The following is a 23135-nucleotide window of genomic DNA, read 5'->3' as shown; positions in this document are numbered from 1 at the left end:
TAGATAGTGTATTAATAAAACAAAAACACATAATTGTACTAGACATGTGGGAAATTAATGTGGGAAAAAATAAATACTCTGAACCATAAGTAGATTTACACAAACTGAGAAAGTCAAAAAGCGTTACTTTGTGCCCCGCTCTCCCCTACTCTCACTCCTGTAATCTCAACCTCATGAAAATGTTTAGGAAACACAGGCTTTCAATGTGTATGGGCCTATGAAACGCTCTGCTTCTGGCAGGGGAATGCACTCACGCAAAAATCCAAGTAACTATAGCATTACTTATAGTGTGGAGTTTGAATGCTTTTGTTATCAATGTATGGATAAGCATTTGACTGATTCTCGATTCACCACCAGGTCTCCAGATCATCCTACAGCATCGGTGGCAGAATGTAATGCTACTGTGAACACTTGTATTCCTCTTCTGGCCTGCTTTCTGCCATCTTTCTCTCCCCGTAGGAAGTCGAACGAGTTTCTTTGAGGACAGACCATTCAAGGAAAACTTACCTACCCTCTCCCTAGTTATAATATATAATTAAATGTTTTGTTGAATGCAATTGGTTGACTTGTATATTTTGTACTGTTCACCAAACTTCTTTCTTGACTTAAACTGAGCAGCTTTAATTGATATTCACTTGTTGTGCAAGTTTATGTGAATGTATTTGAACAGAACATTAGGATGTTAGTAATTATGACCATAGAAGCACGAGAAAAATATATACAGTAAAAACTGTAACTGTATTATACCTTATTGGGAGCAGTCCCCCTTCCCTCCAAAATTAAACATAACATTTTATTAAATTCAAAGGGCTTTATTGACAAAGTTTCAAGAACAATGTGTGTGTGTATATATGTGTATATACACTACCAGTCAAAAGTTTTGGATCGGTAAGATTTTTAATGTTTTTAAATTTATTATTTAATTTATTGTTTATTAATTAAAATAAATCAATACTTTTATTCATCAAGGATGAATTCAATTGATCAAAAGTTACAGTAAAGACATTTATAATGTTACAAAAGATCATATTTCAAATAGACACTGTTATTTTGAACTTTCTATTCATCAAAGAATCCTGAAAAAAAAAAATGATACAACCGTTTTCAACATTGATAATAATGAATGTTTCTTGATCAAATCATTATATTAGAATGATTTCTGAAGGATCATGTGACACTGAAGACTGGAGTAATTCTGAAAATTCAGCTTTGATCACAGGAATAAATTACTTTATATATTATATTATTTTATATTAAAATAGAAAATAGTTATTTTAAACTGTCATAATATATATAAATTTTTTTTAATCAAATAAATGCAGCCTTGGTGAGCAGGAGAGATTACTTATTTTAAAAACATTAAAAATCTTACTGATACAAATATTTAACGGCTCTGAAAAACTCTGGTGCAGTTACATGAGATGTGGGTGGAGTTTCACTTCCTTTCACTACAGAGCAGCTTCACATCAGATCATCTGTTATTTTATTACTGAAGCAGTTTTGAAGAGTTTGTCTTTTCATATTTGTGGACTGAAAGCGTTGATGATGTTTTGCACTGTTTTCTTCTGTCTGTGTTTCTGGCGTCTGGATGGTGAGTTTTAAATATGACTTTGGTTGTTTCTCTTCTGGTACCATGTAATAAATTACAGGTTAAATTAGACAGAAGATTTAACAATAACTGTTATTCTCATATAAAAATAATTGAGCTGTGATTTTACTGTGAGATCAAGTTTGAATTCAGGTCTAAACTCAGTTAGAAATACGCTAGTCAGGACCGGATCTCAGGGTTTTCCCCCTGAAAATAGCCTATCATTAAAAACAAAGCTGTGTGTTGTAAATAATATAATGATATATACTTAAATAACTGTAAGTAGTAAAACAATTCAAACGCAAATGGGGTAAAACCAAAAGTTCTGGGGCCTCATTTATAACCGTTGCGTACGCACAAAACATGCCCTGAAAGAGGCTACGCCACATCCGACGCATACGTTGTGATTTATAAAAACAAACTTGACGGGAAAATTTGTCATGACTAATGTATTAATGACTGTATTAAAGAGAAAATAATAACTTTGATTATGGAGCGAGAGTTGTCGTGGCCCAGATAGCAAAATACATTCGGGCCAGGTCCGGTTAGATTCTCACCTGCCGGAGACTTACCCGTCGGCCCGCTTCCGACTGCCGCACTCGTGCCGGATGCCTGTTTCCGGCCGATTCCGGTCCGACTGGCCGATTCCGGTCCGAATCAATCGGCCCAGGTGCGGCAGCCGTTAACTTGCCGACACTGCCGCAATAAAACCGGAATCGGGCCGTCACTCATGTGCACTGCACGCCGGAGCTGGCGCGATTCAATCTTGCCATGTAATTATGACTACCTTTATGATGTTTCTTGAATAACCCATGTAATCACTTTTGTGTTGATATGAAAGAAAATGCTAAAGTCAATCCAAAACGTATATGTACACTAACTTTTGAATAAAATGCAAACATAAACTTAAAACATTTTAATATTTATCCCATAATTGTTGCAAATTATATAAACCAAGGCCAGAAAATATGAAGAACATATTTATAAAATTGCACATCTCAAGAAACAACTTAAACACACAAGTCACTTAGGGAATTACACTAATATAAAGAAATAAACTTGCATCTAAAAAATTGCAAAATTAAAAAAAAAGAAAAGAAAGAAATCTTTAAAAAAAAATTAAAAGACTTAAATACATTTGAACATTAGAAACATAATGCACAAGTTAAGAAATATCCTAAAACAACAGTTTTTAAATAAACTTTAATTAAAAAAAAGTGCCTGTGTAAAAAGCGCACAAGTATGAAGGAACATCTTAAAAGCCTTCTTGAAGCCTGCTCAAGGCACGTTGTTAGACTTAGCCCTTTCCTTCCTTCCTCCATTCCTGTCAGGAGCAAGTTGTAGCCCTCTTGTTATATATCTTTCCACCTCTTTATCAGTGGACATCTTGGTATGGGCATTTGTCCTCACTGCATCTGTATATAGAAAACAAGTCAAAAATAGATAGTTATACTTTGTTGTGCAACACAGTGTTGATAAAAATAAATAACATGATTGTTATCAAATAAGTGCAACCTACATATGATGCATTCAAGCCTTTCCAGATCAGATAAATCTGACAAAGGAAGGTTGAACGAACTGATGTCTGAACATTCATCACTCTGCGACTGAGCATTGTTCTGTTTTTGCTGATTTTTAAGAACCATGACAAGTTGTTGCTTAATGACCTCTTGTGCTTTAAAAACTTCAGTCAGCAGGGCTGCAAAATACAAAAATAATAAATGAGCATACATGAACTTGAACTTGTTTTTTTCATATAGTGTTTGGTAGGATATAGAGTCAGTTAAATCTTAAATATTTACCCACTGGACAACCACCCAAAGAAAAACGATTCAATTAAAACAACTTAACTGTGGGTTCTTTTAAGTTTAACAGAACTCTTTAGTTTTTAAAATGGTTTATTTACTCTATTTTTTTGTTGAATTAGGCCTTTAAAAAGATGATGAAGTTGTGTATACTTACAAACACATGAAGAACTGCAACAGGTGCCGTCTCGATCTCCAACTGCACTGGTACATGGACTTAAATTATTCCTAGAGGTGTTGGGACTTGTAATACCATATGCGTGCCTGGATGGAGTTTAGAAAGATGGTATTTGCGGTGCTGCAACAACTTCTGAACGATCCTGAATTCTGCCTGTTTTTTTCAGTCTCTTGCTGGCAAAGACATTATCTTCATCACTCTCACTTGAGTGGTCTCTTGTATTCCCCCTGAACAGATAAATGAGGGATAAAATTAAATAGTGCCATAGCAAAACATGCAGATTATAATGGATGAATGCAATATATGTACAATTTACATACACAAGACATAGTTCACCCAAAATGAAAGTTCTATAATCCCTCATGATGTTGTTACAGACTTTTCATTTTGGGGTTAACCACAGGGCAATTCCATCCAAATGTCATCTTTACCATGAAAAAAAAAAAAAAAAAAAAAAAAAAAAATGAACTTTTTAATACCCTTTTTAAGTTGTCAAGTTAGGTCTGTATTATTCACTGAGTGGCTGGTATAAATGCATTTACTGAGAATTTATATTTAAAGTTTTGACTGCAAATGTCACGTCCATAACGTTGGAATTGCCCTACACCGGTAATATGAAAAACAACTGTGGTAAAAAATACAAACAAACCTGTTCTTTCTTTTTGTGTATGCTGGACGATCATCATCATCTGTCTGCAAGTCAGACATCAGAGTTATAGCCAACTAATCACTGTTACAATTTGACATTGTGAATGTTTTAAAATAACAAGAGTCTGAGTCCAACAGCACATCAAGTAGTAAAAACCTTACCTTTGTGATTGAAATCCAACGTTGAAATGTTGTCAAACTTTTGTGAAACTGAATCTCTTAGCGGTGTACCAGTCTATACACGGGTTTCTTGTATACAAACAATACCGGATGCACGCGCATCCAGGAGGCAAAAAAAGGCCGAGTTCTGTAATAAAAGAATAAAAGAACATTGTAATTAATGTAGATTTTGCATTGTTTGTAATATGTTGTTGACTCAATAATAAACTGCAATTTCAGAGTTGGATCTGTTTGTTTGTGTTTCATATTAATATAACATTATGTAAAAAGTCCAACTGTTTACGAATCAAAATCCGGACATACTGTGATGCATGTATGAATTATCATGTTAGACTAAGTTAGTAATGTAATAGCCAATGTTAGCAGTGCAGCATCTAGAGCCCGAATTTGCTTTTATATAAGTTAACCTTGTTTACGTTACTTTACGACCTGCAACATTTCGACTGCACACATATAACGTTACTTACTGTAAATCAAAGATTTGACTATGGATTATGTGCTGTCATGAGCACATACTAGAGTTTAACTGCTCAACCAGTTATGAACAGTGAAAAAAATACATGTTTATTTTTTCAAACAGCTATTTAGATCGCAAATTTGACATTTAGTATACCAAGTGTGATAGTATACTACAAGAAAACATTCAAATAAATGCCGTTCTTTTGAATTTTCTATTCATCAAAGAATCCTAAATAAAATATGTCACAAAAATAAGAAGCAGCACAACTGTTTTCAACATTGATAATTATCAGAAATGTTTCTTGAGCATCAAATCATCATATTAGAATGATTTGTGAAGGATCATGTGACACTGAAGACTGGAGTAATGATGCTGAAAATTCAGCTTTGATAAATTACACGTTTTCTTTTTGAATGCATTTTAAAATGTATGTTCCAATAATATTTCATAATATTCCTGTTTTACAGAATTTTTTAGCACAAGAGACTGCTTTCAAAAACATAAATATCTTACCAACCCCAAACTTTTGAACAGTAGTGTATACATGGATTTCGAATAAAATAATTATATATATCAGGCCATACAATTGCTGGCCACTTGTCATCCACAATCCAAAGATCGTCATGTATTGCGTAGGGATCCGGCAAGATCTCACCATTGCTGAGAGTAAGTTTTTTAATATTATCGCCACGTACATGTGTGAAGTCATGAAATGTTGCAGGTCGTAATGTAACGTAAACAAGGTTAACTTATATAAAAGCAAATTCAGGCTCTATAGATGATGCACTGCTAACACTGGCTGTTACATTACGCAAACTAATAGAAAACAACCAAAACAATCCAAGGTTTTTATTTAACACCGTGGCTAGACTAACAAATAAACAGACGTCACCCGAACAAAATATCCCGTTACAGTTCAGTAGTAATGATTTCATGAACTTCTTCACTGAGAAAATAGAAAGCATCAGAACCACAATTGTAAACGTTCAATCTTCAATCGCGCCTTATAATTCAGCTTCAATTATCACCCCGAAAGAACAATTACAGTGCTTTACAACTATAGAACAAAAAGAGTTAAATAAACTTATCACTTCATCTAAAACAACAACATGTTTATTAGATCCTATACCAACTAAACTACTGAAAGAAGTGTTACCTGTAGTGGAAGATCCTCTCCTCAATATTATTAACTCGTCTTTATCTTTAGGTCATGTTCCAAGAACATTTAAACTGGCAGTTATAAAACCTCTCATTAAGAAACCACAATTAGATCATAATAATCTAGCAAATTATAGACCCATTTCAAATCTTCCATTTATGTCTAAAATATTAGAAAAAGTGGTGTCCGCTCAACTGGGCTCTTTCTTGCAACAAAATGATATCTATGAAAAGTTTCAGTCTGGATTCAGACCGCATCATAGCACTGAAACTGCGCTCGTTAAAATCACAAATGATTTACTTTTAGCTTCTGACCAAGGCTGTATTTCAATACTAGTTTTACTTGATCTTAGTGCTGCGTTCGATACTATAGATCATACATTACTCTTAGATCGACTACAAAATTATACTGGTGTTCAAGGACAAGCATTAAGCTGGTTCAAATCATACCTATCTGACCGCTACCATTTTGTCTATTTAAATGGAGAAAAATCGACCATAACTCCAGTAAACTATGGAGTGCCGCAGGGATCTGTATTAGGCCCTCTGTTATTTTCAATATATATGATGCCACTTGGAAATATTATAAGGAAACATGGAATTAGTTTCCATTGTTATGCTGATGACACTCAAATATCACGGCCGGATGAAAACGCTAAATTTTCCAAATTGACAGAGTGTGTTAAAGATATAAAAGATTGGATGACCCGTAATTTTCTTTTATTAAATCCAGACAAGACAGAGGTAATACTTATCGGTTCAAAAAACCGCCCACAAAACCTCGCACAATAAAACTTTAACATCATAGGATGTCCTGTTACTTTATCCTCTACAGTAAAAGACCTGGGTGTTATACTCGATTGCAACCTGTCTTTTGAAAATCATATTTCATATGTTACAAAAACAGCATTTTTCCACCTTAGAAACATTGCTAAGCTACGTAATATGCTATCAGTTTCTGATGCAGAAAAGTTAGTTCATGCATTCATGACCTCGAGACTGGATTACTGTAATGCTTTACTAGCTGGTTGTCCTGCATCCTCAATAAACAAGCTACAGTTAGTCCAAAATGCCGCCGCTAGAGTTCTTACGAGATCAAGAAAATATGATCATATAACACCGATTTTATCATCACTGCATTGGTTACCTATAAAGTTCCGTATTAATTACAAGGTATTGCTACTGACCTATAAAGCCCTAAACGGCTTAGCTCCAGTCTATTTAACGGATCTTCTATCACCCTATAATCCATCGCGCTCTTTAAGATCACTAAATTCAAGGCTTTTGGTCATACCTAGGATATCCAGAACCACCAAAGGAGGGAGAGCATTCTCACATTTGGCTCCAAAACTCTGGAATAGTCTTCCTGATACTGTTCGTTGCTCAGACTCGCTCTCCCAGTTTAAAACTAGATTAAAGTCGCATCTCTTCAGCCAGGCATTCATATAATCCTACAGTTCAAACTACAATCCGGCCTCTAGCTCATAAATGCCAGAGGAGAACTGGCCCCCGACTGAGCCTGGGTTCTCCCAAGGTTTTTTTTTCTCCATTAGGTCACCTGATGGAGTTTTAGGACACCATTAGGTCACTTGATGAAGTTTTTCGGTTCCTTGCCACTGTTGCCTTTGGCTTGCTCAGTTGGGGATATTTTGGGGATATTTAATTTAATTTTATCAATCAATAAATTCCTCTTGAAACAAACTTTGTTGTATTATTTTAATTTAATACTGTGAAGCTGCTTTGATACAATCTGTATTGTGAAAAGCGCTATACAAATAAACTTGACTTGACTTGACTTAACTTAGTCTAACAAGATAATTAGCATTTTGACTTAGCGACAACACCACCACTATGCTACTAGCCTACCCTAAACCCTTTAACGTTACTCTGGTACGAAGGTCTTTTCTGCCTCCTGGTTGCGTGTGCATGCATTGCAGTGATGACGTCACCGAGAAATCCATGTATGGCGTGTACACCTTTATCGTCCATTTAATGACCGTCGTCCAATCAGTATAGGCTACGGAAATACGTCATTCATTATGCAAGATTTGAAATTTGCCGTGCATTGTTCGAGCTCAGCTAAATGCTATTGAGAATGAGGACATACTCATAGGTAGCTTGCTGTCACGTGACGAATTGAGCCCGTCCACCATTTTGGGAGGATACGCTATCGGTTGCCAGGGGCAACAGTGCAAGAGCAATACAGAGACGGAGCAGAAAAGACGGCTCGATGAATTATAATTTAAATTACGAGAAAATTAAGAAGAAATGGAGAAGAATGCGACAAAAGAAAAGGGTCCTTACAGGGAGAAACTTACTACCAATGCCAAACAAAAATGATTTTTTTTTTTTACTTTTAAATTTTAAAATATGAAAAAACTGTAACACATGGTTCCTACAGTTTCCACGACAATCGTGTGAGACACTGGAGCAGTTTTTTACACAGCAGTGTTTTCCAGGCATTCTAAAATAGTGCGACAACCTCCTCTACTACCAATACAAACAATGAACGGTGCTGGCGGGTATCCTCCCAAAATGGCGGAAAGGGGAGGATGACACGGTCTCTGAGGGCGGGGCGCTGTGTCGTGACGACATCTCCTCATTCTCAAATGGCTAGGCTATTTGAATATGGCATTTAACCGAGTTACTTTGAAACCGCTTTTAAAAACCAATGAATGACAACATTATCTGCATATGGCCATTGGATTGGAAGAACAATAAAAAAAAAAAATTAAAAAAAACTGTACCGTTTGTATGGTATTAATGAGCACATCTGCTATCACTTAGGTGATTTAGGTGGTAGGAGGATTTCTATGCAAGTAATTGCGCTAGCAGCTGTAACTGTTATGTGGTTAGCTATGCAGTCTCACGTGTGCTGTTAACTTCCCTTTCAGAGCGTCTGCTAACGTTACATAAAATACTAGAAAATAAAAGCGCATCGATGCTTACCCATTTTTTCTTAGATATCCATTTTCGTATGTCTTGCTAAATAATCCATTGTTTTTTTGTTTGTTTTTTTTCGTCCAAACTGCAAAAACATTAGGCTTGTTTGAGATGAGCAAAATCTGCGCAGAATCGATCACCGGTGATCAGCGCGAGATGCATGCCGGTTAGAAATGTGTCCGAGTGCGGTCCGCCTTGCTCTGATGTCATGCTGACGTATGTCAAAAAACTCTCGCGACCGCAAGTCGGACGTGTCGGATTCTGCAGTCGAGCGCAGTTGCTCTCCACTGACTGCGCTGATCAAAAGCACGATGGGAAACGACTTACTGACGACACAGCTTAATGCTCATTGGTTTAAACAACCGTGATGTAGCCTATTGTTCTCTTTTAAACTGTTTGATTTTAAAACTCTGATATCATGTTTTATGTGTATATGTCCCAAACTATCTGAAAGTGCGATCTCTTTGGGTTATGCAATGTAATTTTTTTTTATAAAAAAACAACAACAAAAAAAACAAACAAAAAAAACACATAGGCCTATGTCTGTATTAAAGAAAAAAAGATTGATAAACATGTATTTGGAATGGAATTAAATAAGTACTTTGGGTGTCTTGTTCATTATATTTATTTTCATATAAAAGCAACAGAACTTAAATTCCATCCAGTTTATTAGCAACACTGTGCACGAGCGTGAATCCCGCGATATCCATCTTTGATCTCCCAGGTGTCAGATCCACTGCGAGAAGAGAGAACTGTCCGGCTTGCCTGCGCTTTTTTCACTCCTCCTCTCACTGCAGCCGCCTACTCTCGCGTACATTCCAGGCGAGGCAAGGCGCATCTCAAACAAGCCTATTGTGATCACCACAGGTACAATAAGACCCCTCCCACTACTGTGCGAGGGATGATGATGTCACCTGAGCGCGCAGACGTCTAAAATTGTAAATAATGATCTGCCAGAGAATGTCTAATAGCAACGGGCTCTGGATCTGCATGGTTCATTACAAAAAAAAAAATGGTTTTGCTATGGTTATATAAATATTAAAGAATGCTGTGCAAAACGACACTATATTATTATTATTAGTAGTATAGTTATTATATAAATATTAAAGAATGCTGTGCAAAACGACACTATATTATTATTATTAGTATAGTTATTAGTATAGTTTAATTTAAGTTTTACCGCAGATATTTTGTTTTGGACAAGTTCACGACATTCGACGAATAGATATTATCAGATACGTTCAGGAATTTATGTCAATTTTAAAATAATTTTTGTGTTAATTATTGCTTCATTAAAACCATTGAATGAACTTAAGCCGAGTCATTTCCAGAAGTGGCCCGGATCTCTACAGCCAGATACGGCGAGCATGAATCGGCCCAGTGCTGTACAGCAATAACAAAAATGCATTTGCCAGAGTGAGCTGCGGGCCACAGTCGGCCCGGTTAACCAACGCCGATGCCGAGTCTGAGCCGCAGGCGCCGTGGGGCAGCCGAGCTCGGGCCGATTACTACATGCTATCTGGGGGGCTGTTGTGACATGTTCAGTTACACTTGTCTAAAGAAGGATCAGTTCTTGACAATTGTCTTTAGGAGGATTTATATGCATTCAGAGAAAATGTAAAAAATTTCAGACTTGTCTGACAATAAAAAGTAGTAAAGTAAAGTAAAGTAAAGTGTCATGACAAAAAAAAAAAAAATTGTTACAATTAACATGGTGATAAGCCTATGTGTGAACTAATATTAGGCTAATATTGTAGATCTACATGGTCTCTTATGTTCTGTCCCAGACGAAACCTAAAATACTATGTGGAGGACGCAAGATAATCTAATAATTATAATATGACCGCTTGGTGAACCTATGAACCTAACTCATAAACAGCTATCGTTTTCTGTTGCTGGCCAGATAAAATGACAGAGAAAAGAAAAAAGGACGTACATTTTGGCTGTATTATGTATTATTTATTACTTGCTCTTGAAAAATGTTGTGTTTTCTGCCATTACATGCATCAACACATAAAGTTATTTGTGGAGTTAGTTGGTGGAGTTTCATTTCATTTTACTACAGAGCAGCTTCACATCAGCTCATCTGTCATTTTATCACTGAAGCAGTTTTAAAGAGTTTGTCTTTTCATAAGTGGCCAAAATTTTATTTTAAATGGACTGAACTTGACAAGCGATGCCGTGCTGACTGACACGCATGCGCATGAATATATCACTAGTCTCAGCTTTGTGTTTTATCTATTATAGTCTTTTGAAGGACAAAAACATGAACGTTAAAGCTGCACTATGTAACTTTTGGCACTCTAGCGGTAAATGAACACCAGGGGTCTCGTTTATAAAACTGTGCGTAGGATCCTTACTAAAAGTGTATGTGCGCCCGAAAGCCAAAAATGGCGTACGGCAAAAAATATTCAGACTTATAAAACCGTTCGTACGCCAGAACCTGCGCAGAATTCACTTTATAAATCCCGGAAGATTGTGCGCACAGGCATCTCCTCCACAAAATAACCATATATGGAGCTTACAACGCCTTGTTTTACTATGCAACGGTTATTAAATGAGGCCTCAGATCATCCTGTCATCCTTTTCTGACTTGGGCATCAAAGGTACTTCAGTGTCTTAAGTCTTACTGTTCCTCACAGGCTGATCTTTCAAGGTTTTATGGAGAGGAGGGGTATCTGTAGATTTTAAAATTAAGCTTTTCCCAGTTATGGTTGAATCATGGAAGCTACACCAGTTATTTCGCCAAGAGATCTCTTATTTATTATTTTATATACATGTGTCAGACATACGAGAGAAACAGGCATAGAAGAGAAAGGTTACGGGAGAGGTCTTCATCCTAAATTTCTCTGTTCCCCATTTCTCTTTCCTCTCTCCCCCTAATGCCTTTGTGTTTCTCTGGGTGCTACACTATGAGATTGAGCTTATATACACCACTGAGGGACTTACAACTTAAAGGGATAGTTCACTTTGAAATTACTTTTTGGTATGTTTTAGCTTACCTCAAGGGCATCCAAGATGTAGGTGTCTTTTTTTCCGCAGTAGGTTCAATTTTGATATTTTTAGGTCAAACCGTTCTTGTCTGTCAGTCATATAATGCAGGTCTATGGTCACTGTCTCAAAGAGCATGCACAGAGTCCAAATTAAAACAATTCCCCATCGTCCAAATTAAACAATTCCCCATCGTAAGTACACATTGATGGCCTAAGACACGAAACGAGCGGTTTGTGTGAGAAAACGAACAGTATTTATATCGTTTTTACCTCTTATACACAGCCGAGTCCAAGTGATCTGATCTGACGTGTACGCAGACTGGTGCATAGATATATACACACTAGATGTCGCCTTGTCTACGGCAGTTCATTGGAACGAATGTCTTTAAGGCGACATCTAGTGTGTATATCTATGCACCAGTCTGCGTACACGTCAGATCAGATCACTTCGACATGGCTGTGTATAAGCGGTAAAAACGATATAAATACTGTTTGTTTTCTCACACAAACCGCTCGTTTCGTGTCTTAGGCCATCAATGTGTACTTACGATGGGGAATTGTTTAATTTGGCTGACGGGGAATTGTTTTAATTTGGACTCTGTGCATGCTCCTAAAAATATCAAAATTGAAACTACTGCGGAAAAAAAGACACCTACATCTTGGATGCCCTTGAGGTAAGCTAAAACATACCAAAAATGAATTTCAAAGTGAACTATCACTTTAATTGTAAGGTAGAAAAACATGTTGCTTATGTTTAAAATGGAACATATACCTCACGCTTACCAGAGATGGGGGACTCGAGTCACATGACTTGACTCGAGTCGCAAATTTAAGGACTTGAGACTTGCTTGACTAAATTAAGAAAATGACTCGACTTGACTTTGACTTGAGATCCAATGACTCGAGACTTGACTTGACTTGAACTGTATGACTCGAGAATGACTTGATTTACATTTTTATATAAATCATCGCAACATCAATTGATGAACAAAATGAAAGCAACGGAACCATTGACGCCAGTCATCAGATTCTGCCCGATTACGTGACGCTGTACAAGCCCAGAAAAAACATACATCGCGGTGAGCGCGCTAAATACAAAAACATCTCCCAGCATCGTTTCTTTTTGGATATAAACACTAGAAATTGACCATATTCATACAAGAAGATTTGCTGTACGCATAATAACTGGCAAGGGATATCGGACGACCATCACAACCTCGAACAGTCGAACTTCATTCACCACGTCTAAAAGTAAGCTATGGCTTGTTTAACCTGTTTGTTATAGTTAATTTGACTATCGTTAAATCTAGAGAGAATATTGGTAAAAATAGCATGCCTCTTTATACATAATTATGTTTTCAAATGTAGCTTAATGTTGTCAATATTCAAATGATAAGCCAAATATGTCGTTCTTTCCAATGACGAAAAACAACATAGAAAACTGTTAATGTTTTGTCGTGTTTTATGTTTCTCTTAAAGCAGGGTCAGATGTTATCAGGGGGTTGGGGGCAAAATGCCAGCAGAATTAATATGCACCCAAAATTAAAAATGTGGTGGAAAAAATTGCCCTAGTATGAGTTATTTTTATAATTATAACATATAAAAAATATTTCCAGAATATTGGCGCGATTGCAAATGTGATAATGATTTTATAAAACAGTTCAGTAAACAAAGAGTGAATATTGTGATGTGACATTTTAGACCAATATTCCAAATATTCTCTGTTTTTGCTCTATTTCTCCAATGACAATAGTTCCAAACAAGCCACAGAAAGAGTTATGCGTATCTGAACAAATTCGTTTTGTGTGTGTGTGTGTGATTCAGTGACCTAGTTGCTTAGTTCCAGAACGAATCTGCCGTTTTGAACAAATCAGTTGAATGAATGCTTCTATGACTCCTACATTAAGACGATGATTTGGCGCCACCTATTGGCATAATTAAAAATATATAATTTATTATTTTTTAGCATCTAATTTTTTCTTTATTAATTATAAATCATTAATCTCATAACATTATTTATGGTGTTGTAATTGCAGTTTAAATGCATGGTTAGAAAAATAAATGGTTAGAACATAGTTAGAAAAAAATGCCCCTGGAAATCAATTTAAGGGGTCAAATATTGGCTCTTAATGGGAAAGTTAATGTCTGCTGGTGATATTCCTTAAAAAAAAATATAAGCAAAGTTATATGACATATGACATTTACTATGAAACAAATATAATGAATGCATCACACTCGTGAATTTACCTTCAAATGTTTTATCTTCAAAACATTTTGTATCATTGCTATTATATTAATAATAATTCCAAATTTTGATAATCATAAATGCATGCTACTAAATTATATGAATATTACAATATAAATGTATGTTTTTAGTCTGAATGACGACATGCTTGTATCGATTATGTACTATTATATACAGCAAATGTTGTGATTCCTCTGGACTGTGCTGTAAGCTGCAGTTCAGATCAAGATTACTGAACACAGTTGAGCCATTCGTAGCTTGAAGGAGCTCGTCTGGAGCTGGAATTGGATTCTGCTCTCAAATTATTGCTTTATTTGCCCGCCTTGAATCCAAGCATTTGCTCACAATGGTATCTCATAACTGATTATCTTAGTCAGCTCTGAGGTCACAGTCTTTAGCAGCTCGTCTGAGACATGTGAGAAACTGTTGCACCGTTTCAGTGTTTTTGTTTGAGCGTCTCACTAATGCAGTGTTTACTCTGAATAAAGTGAGCATTTAGAGTGTCACAGCAGTGGTGTAATCCATAGTGGTGGAATATTAATCATAGGAACATATCAAAGAACACTTTAACACTTTTAACACGTCATGGGTCAGTGTTTACTATGCTTGAAAATGACAAGAAGTTGAGGCACACTGGAGCTCAAAGTGATAAAGGTCAGAGTGTGAATTATCAGGAATAAAGAGCTAGATGTTCATGCATTAACACTTATAGATGTGCAGTTATTTTAGATGTTGGTGGAGTTTCACGTCATTTCACTACAGAGCAGCTTCACATCAGATCATCTGTCATTTTATTCCTGAACCAGTTTTGAAGAGTTTGTCTTTTCATATTTGTGGACTGAAAGCACTGAATGTTTTGAGATTGTTTTTTTTTCTGTTTGTGTTTCTTTTAAATGTGTTTTTATGGCTTCAGTTCTGGTTCCATGTAATAAATGACTGGTTAAATTAGTCAGAGAGGATTAACATTCACTGTTACAGGACAGCACTAACATTTACTAACATCTACTAAAGATATATGGATATACCAGTTTGCACACGCTGTGCTTCTTTTCTGTGTCTTTATTCCATTTCACAAATGTTAGTAAATCCACAATAACGTTTAAGAAATCTACTAAAGACAGAAAAGAACCACATCATGAGTTTATACAGCAACAGTAAATTCAACCTAGAACTTGTTACAACATTAAAGTTAAAGTGTCTTTTTATTTAGTTTTGGTATCATATATAAATCTATTTCTACTCTATTTCATTTGTCATTTTTTGTCTTTGTATTGCTGCAGAATATTATTAACATCAATTTTAACAATATTATTAAGTGTGTAGTAAAATTGCTGGAATTGCCTTAAATGACCTAAGCGAGGTGTACAGGGTCAGATGTGTGAGGAAGGCTAAGGCTATCATTGCTGACCCTTCTCACCCCTTGTGCCAAGAGTTTTTACTGCTTCCTTCTTGGCGTCGTTATAATGTTCCACTGTGTAACACCAACAGGTTAAAAAAGTCCATGATCCCCAGAGCGATTAGTCTTTTAAATGAATGAGTATATTTAATGTATTATTTTATTATGTGTTCTTTGTTTTGTGTTGATGGTACGTTGTATGTGACTGCTGGCTGTAAACTAAATTGCCCCATGGGGGATAATAAAGCTAAACTAACTACCTAACATCACATTTAAATGATTAAAATTATTTCAGTTGTTATATTACAAATTTATAAAATGTTACATCTAGGTTCCAATATATAAACTGAGAAAGTTCTGTACACTGTGTTTTACATTTTGAGGCATAGAGGATGAGATTCAAAGAAGATTAAGTCAAGCAACCCAGGTGTCTGACATTAAACTTTTGTCTTTATGCACCTCCTGAAAATAATGTAAATCTATTTCTCTTTTAATTCATCATCTTTTGTCTTTGTGTTCCTGCAGAATATTATTAACATCACATTTAAACGATTAAAAGTATTTCAGTGAAGCTTCATCAAACCAACATCAAGTGATTTTAAAGCTTTAATCTGTGAAAAACTCTGTTCTTCAGGTGTGTTTGGTGATGAAGATGAAGATGGTGTGTTTGGTGATGAAGATAAAGTGAAGATTATGATGAAGGGAGAATCATTCACTCTAAACTCTGATCTTAATGAAATAAAGGATGATGATGTGATTCAGTGGAAGTATGAAGACACTTTAATAGCTGAAATCAATAAACGAGACGACAGAATCACTGTATATGCTGATGTTCTTGATGGGAGATTCAGAGACAGACTGAAGCTGAACATACGATCTGCATCTCTGACCATCATAAACATCACTGAACAGATTGGACATTATTCTCTACAGATCAACGGTGTGAGAAAGAGAAAGATCAATATTGGCATCGATGGTGAGGTTAAACACATTTGTTTCACCTTTATTTAATGACAACATTTAAATTAATTCATACACCATTTTGTTTCTTTTTGTTTGTTTTATGATATTATTTCAAACTGACATTTCAAACTATTTAGTAAAACATTATTAAGTGATTTCACAGTATTAATCTGACAAACCCTGGTTGTGTGTGTTCTGTGTGTGTGTGTGTGTTGTTGGTTTTACAGGAGAGACGTCAGTGTCAGTGAAGGAGGGAGAATCAGTCACTCTAAACTCTGATCTCACTGAAATAAAAGGTGATAGAGCGATTGAGTGGTGGTTTGGAACTGAAGATAAGACTAGTTGGTGGTCTGAAGCTTTAATAGCTGAAATCAATAAAGAGGACGACAGAATCACTGTATATGATGATGTTCTTGATGGGAGATTCAGAGACAGACTGAAGCTGAACAATCAAACTGGATCTCTGACCATCACAAACATCACAACTGAACATGCTGGAGTTTATAGACGAGACCTGTATGGTTCGATCAGTAATGTCTTTCTCGCTGTCTTAGGTAGGTTAAATATTTGTTTTACCATTTTATGTTTTAATCAAATGAAACAATATTAATCCAAACACCATTTTGCTTCATTTCTGTTTTTGTTTTATATTATTGTTAATTTGACATATCAATATCAATATCTCAGATACAAACTCTGTTTCTGTTTGTTGATACAGTTGAAATATCAGTGAAGGAGGGAGAATCACTCACTGTAAACTCTAATCTCACTGAAATGAAAGGTTATGATTGGATTCGGTGGATGTTTGGAGATGAAAATATTTTAATAGCTGAAATTAATGTAAAGGCAGAGAGAATCACTGTATATGATGATTATCTTGGGAGATTCAGAGACAGACTGAAGCTGAACAATCAAACTGGATCTCTGACCATCACAAACATCACAACTGAACATGCTGGAGTTTATAAACTACGGATCATGAAAGGGTTTTGGTTTTCAGAAAGTTTCTCATTAAAAGCTTTCAGAGTTTCTGTCTCTGGTGAGTAGAGATCATTTCTCATGTCCTTCAAATATTCTTGTTTTTAACAACTATTTTCATATTTATTAATTGTTGAATCATTTTATAGTTTGAGATGATAGATCATATAAACACTGACTCAACCGAAAGAAGATTGTTGATTAGATTTGTTCTAATTTATCTTTTCTCTCTCATGTTTTCCAGCTCGTCTGCCTGTTCCTGTCATCAGCAAAGACTGTTCTTCATCTTCATCTTCATCATCATCATCATCATGTTCATTGGTGTGTTCAGCTGTGAATGTGGGTCATGTGACTCTCTCCTGGTACAAAGGAAACAGTTTATTGTCCAGCATCAGTGAGTCTGATCTCAGCATGAGTCTCTCTCTCCCTCTGGAAGTGGAATATCAGGATAAAAACTCCTACATCTGTGTGCTGAACAATCCCATCAGCAACCAGACTCAACATCTCAACATCACTCAACTCTGTCACACATGTTCAGGTACGGCTGATATTAGCGTTTATTAACTGAGCTGAGGGTTGTTCCATAAAATATGCTAAGAAAAGCAGGGATTAAACTCCAACACCTGACTTGAATGAACCTAACAAATAAGTTGGGGATAAAGCAGTTTCATAAAAGGTAATTGAAGTTCACGCAATCCCACTAATTTGATCCAGGTTGATCTAGTCTGGATAATTGTGTGTGCATGCGTTTCTGAAGCAGGCCTAGGCCCCGTTTACACGTACATGGTTATTTTGAAAAACAGAGACATTTCCCTTCGTTTGTGCCGTTCGTTTACACGCAAACGGAGAATTCGCCTCTGAAAACAATTCTTTCTAAAAACTCCGGCCAGAGTGGAGATTTTAACAGAGTTTTAGGCAGCCGACGTCACAGTATGCGACAAAACTTGAAGCTCCGTCAAAAGTGTGACCTATAGGAAAAGGAAGTGATTTATCTGTTGTAGCTATTTTCGGGATTCTGATTGGCTAAGGTGGGCTTGAGCTTCTCGTTACACTGCCACCTACAGGTTTAGCATGCTCTTGATGGCATATATACACAGGTTCGTGTAAACAAACACTTTTCTGAAAACTGACAGGGGCCTGTTTCAGAAAGGAGGTTAAGTGAAAACTCTGAGTATGTTAACCCTAAAATGAGGGAAACTCTGAGTTTTCTGTTTCAGAATGGGAGGTATGTTAAACCTGAGAAAGCAGAGTAAGTCAAGCCCGTTTCTGAAAGAGAGGTAACTTATACTCCGAGTCAGTTACCATGGTAACTTACTCTGTGAACCTAACCTGGTCGGGAGCAGGTTTTCTTCAGTAAACCCAGAGTTTCTTTCGGTCTCCTCCCCTTTTTAAAGTGGAAGTGGTGTTTAAACACCTCATTCATTCTTTCAGTACATTTTTATTAATAAAATTAATCTTTTATTAATAAATAAAATATATATATATATATTTTTTTTTTTAAATAAGATGAAGTCTATATAACTCCTTTACTGGCAACTGAAAACACAGTAGTAGATTAGAGTTACATAATGTAGTTCTAAACAAATTCTACAGAATTAAACTGTGGCATTTACTGGAAATCACTGAACTGTGTTGATCTGTGCACCAGAAGTTGATGGACCGTCCTCCTGCTGTTCTTCCACACTCTGGGGGCGCGGGGAGAGATAAGAATACCCGTTTATACTTAGATTTAAACTTAGATTCTATAGGCTACTCCACATAAAAATGTGAAAAAAATCTGAATGTGTAGATTGTTTGATGTGTAGACACATAATATTAACATTACCTCTGTAGGCCTCTCTGTGGCAGCAGAAACTCTTTATCCCCATGTGATGAGCATTTGGTTGAGTACACTTTATAACACTATTTGTCATAATGTCTGGTGTATTGGGTAGGCGACTTACAACTGCCTGGGGTTCTGTTGGGACAGGAGGCTCCAAAAGACAGATATTACCATCAGAATCTATTGGGACCAACAAAAATCCTAACCCAAAGTAAAATAAATGGAAATCTCAAAAATAGCCTATATAAAAAATAACACATATGTAAACCTCTTACATTTTATGAAGGCCCTTGGATCTTTGGGACTGGCTCTGAAGTCCGTCCAGGAATTCCCTCAGCCAAAAATGCTGCTGCACTGCTAGACACTGGATGCTTTAGTTATTTAATATGTCAAATGTTTGTAAAGTCAGGTAGCCTACACCCATACTATGCTCAAGCCTTACTTGACTGAATTATGTTTTTATATTAACATTTCAGCTGCTGCCATGTTCTTTTAATGCCTGCAGGATTGCACCTACATGAAAATTAAAATTAGGTTGAATAACATACTGTTCTTCCAGTTTCACCTCTGATATTATAACAGTTGGGCAAGTTACTTGTATTACTAACTACAAATGACATCTTCAACAGTGTAATTAGATTAATGTAATAATGACTATCTTTAGAAATTATTGGTCTACTTATTACTAATTACTAAATCCCATGTCAACCTTAAACACTTGAACAATACAAGGAGAGACAAACAGCACTTTTAATGCTTTCAAATAAACAATTGCATGAATTATTCTTGAATTGACCAAAGTGTGTAGAGGGAGAAGGTTACATTAAAAATATAACTTTTAAAAATGTATGTTAAATAGCCTATACAGAATTGTTCTATAGTCTAATACAATTACATCAGATTAAACTTTAAATTACAGAAGAATTAAGAGTAATCCCTTTAATTAAATTACAGTATTTAGATTACTTGGTAATTAATTACACCCATCACTGTATAACAGTAATTAAAATGTGAAGAAATATGAAGACCTCTTTTTGTCTGGCGCTGTTGCCATGGTGACTCGTAATATCTTTGCTCCATTGATAATGGCTTTTTATAGTTGTGGTGCACGCGCTTAACTCAGAGTCAGTCAACTCAGAGTTGATTGAACTAACTCATTTCAGCTGTTCTGAAACCGAAAACTCAAGAGTTTTCCATCTCAGGGTAAGTCAACTCAGAGTTCAAGTTTTAACTCAGAGTTGGTTGAACCTCCTTATTGAAACAGGCCCCAGGTGTGCACAATATTATTTTTGAAAACGGAGAGGTGAAATGTTCGGTTATGAAAATAACCAGCCACGTGTAAACGTAGCCCTAGAGGTCGATCATGGATCAAATCGATCCACCATCAAACAGCGTATATGTTTACATGTTTTTATTTTTCTCAGTGCAAAACTTACATTTCACAGGTATATTCTCCTTCTGTAAACGTTAGAAAGTCATACAAATATTTCCATTTTGCTGCTAAACTTCACAAAGAACGAGCGCTGCTGTGCGCATGCGCGCCAAAGAGGAGCGCAATAATTCGGACTAAAATATACATTTTGCTTGGAAAAATTAATTTTTTAATTTTACATTTAAAAATTAAAAATTAAAAAAACTGAAATATCTTCTGATTATAATAATTTCTTTTTTAGGATGTTGTATAAGTGAACTTATAGCACATTGCACTCATATATTTTATACTTAAAATATTAAATACATTTGAACAGAAGTAGCCTAATTCAGAGAAGATTTTTTTTTAAGAATCCAAATATAATAAAGACACAAAATATAGTTTTGGGTATAGGACCTATGCTACTTAATAAAGATGACTTATACTTATTTAGAATGCTGAGAATTGCAGCTTTTAATGCAAGAATAATTTTTTTGGAGAAAGCAAGAATCCCCAGTTTTAAATGATTGGTTAGATTTAATTTATAAAGTATGAAGAGGATAACATGAAATTAAGTATACATTTTGAAAAGATATGTGCAACTAAAGTCAAAGAATATTCCATAAAATAAATAAATACATATTAGCCTACATTTTTATATAACCCTCCCTCCCTTTTAATTCTAGTTATTTGTTATTTTATTTATTTACTTATTTAATATTGAATATTTGATATTTAAAAATATTAATTTAATAACTTATTAGGTTATTAAATTATGTGTCATTAAGAGTTTGGTGTGAATGTTTAATTTGTATTAATATATATATATATATATATATATATATATATATATAGATAGATAGATAGATAGATAGATAGATAGATAGATATATAATTATTAAAAAAAATGTCATATGTAAAAGTGTATAACTTTGTACTTATTGGTTATTGTTCTAATTATGTGTTTTTTTAGGCTATGTGTTGGTGGGTATTATCACAAAAGAAAAAAAAGTAGAATGAAAAATAAGGAATATTTATCTGGGGAAAATATTGTCTTTAAAGGAATTGTCCATTTGTATAATTGTGTTAAATGTGTTTGAATTGAAAGACATAATAAAAGTACATCAAATATATATATGCTAAAATATTTGTTGTTGGACATTAGATTAGATGTGCCTTATTTAGAATTGTAAACCTTTTTAACTGTAAAGGGACTATTGTAATGGGGTAAATCAAATGTAGGATAAAATACTGTAGACCAGTTACTAAGCTCAGATTCATCTTACCAATTAAAATTTAGTTTGTGCTTTTGTAATTATTTATTTTTAATTTTGAACTGATCTGATCTCAGTTTGATGCTTTTATTCCTCAGACTCTGTCCACTGTTGTGGTCCTACTGAAGCTGTGATCCGATTGGTCCTCTCTGCTCTGGTGGGCGTGGCTACTGTCATTCTTCTGGTTTAAGACATCAGATCCAGAAGAGCTGAACGAGATCAAGCACATATTCACACATCAGAAACCTAATGGTGTCATTTCTATTATTACAAAAAAAATGTTTTTGTCATTTATTAATCTTCGTTTATTTGTAATGGCTTTATATGCTGGCATTTACTGTATGTTTATTTCCAGGAGGCTTATTTCCATCCTAGAACATAATTTGAGAACAAACAGCAACATATTTTCTCATTAACTCATTAGTGCTCAAAGTGTTTGTCAGTGTAAATACTTATTTTTTACTGATCTAGTAATTCATATTTGATTGGGGAATTTAAAAATGACTTCTAATCACACTTAAAGTCTCACATGTCTTGTATTGTTATTATTGGTCAGATCAGACTCTCTAATACTGAAGCTCTTTTACTGACTAAACATTTCTCTCAAATAAGACACAGATCTCACTTTACTACTGCTGTTCATCTGTCATCTGGATTTGCTTGCCTTTGTCAATAAAGTTTTTGATTGATTTTTTTGATTGTTTCTGATTAGTAAATCAAAAGGGGCTTTTTTAATTAATTTATACGTATCCAAAAGAGAAATCAATTTAAGGGCTTTCAACAAATTTTAAATATTTGCACAAGAGTTTAACCTCATTCATCCACTGGTTAAAGTTGTGTTTAGATTTAAACCATCTGCACTTATGAATGAAAAACTTTATGACATAACAAGAAATTAAAAACAAACTCAAAACTCTTTGTTTTCCAGAAAAATACCAAACCTAATTACATTTCCGCTCTAAATTTTCAATATTTGCTTCACAATTTTTTTGAAGTTCACCTCCTTAGCTTTAGGAGGGATAGGAATATTTTGTCCTGATTGCATGTATTCCCGTCTAATAGTGTTTTGTGTAATAAGCCTGTAAAATAACAT

General features: G+C 35.1%; 1 protein-coding gene across 1 annotated transcript; it reads left to right on the top strand.

The window, feature by feature from the left end:
• Positions 1 to 1466: 1466 nt before the first annotated feature.
• On the top strand, positions 1467 to 22734 carry LOC309502358 (uncharacterized protein). Its single transcript, XM_082174745.1, has 6 exons — positions 1467 to 1591; positions 16229 to 16570; positions 16785 to 17111; positions 17276 to 17596; positions 17780 to 18073; positions 22141 to 22734. The coding sequence occupies exons 1-6, from the start codon at positions 1543 to 1545 to the stop codon at positions 22230 to 22232; spliced, it is 1425 nt and encodes a 474-aa protein (XP_082030871.1). The 5' UTR covers positions 1467 to 1542; the 3' UTR covers positions 22233 to 22734.
• Positions 22735 to 23135: the final 401 nt, after the last annotated feature.

The sequence above is a fragment of the Leuciscus leuciscus genome (genome assembly GCF_965113295.1).
Source record: "Leuciscus leuciscus genome assembly, chromosome: 7".
NCBI lineage: Eukaryota > Metazoa > Chordata > Actinopteri > Cypriniformes > Leuciscidae > Leuciscus > Leuciscus leuciscus.
The sequence above is the reverse complement of the archived record's forward strand: the minus strand, read 5'-3'. Positions and strand labels throughout refer to the sequence as shown.

Coding starts and splice junctions, on each gene's coding strand:
- LOC309502358 (XM_082174745.1), top strand. CDS start 1,543: ATGATGTTTTGCACTGTTTTCTTCTGTCTGTGTTTCTGGCGTCTGGAT. Junction 17,597..17,779: donor TTTCAGAGTTTCTGTCTCTG/GTGAGTAGAGAT, acceptor CATGTTTTCCAG/CTCGTCTGCCTGTTCCTGTC. Junction 18,074..22,140: donor ACTCTGTCACACATGTTCAG/GTACGGCTGATA, acceptor TTTATTCCTCAG/ACTCTGTCCACTGTTGTGGT.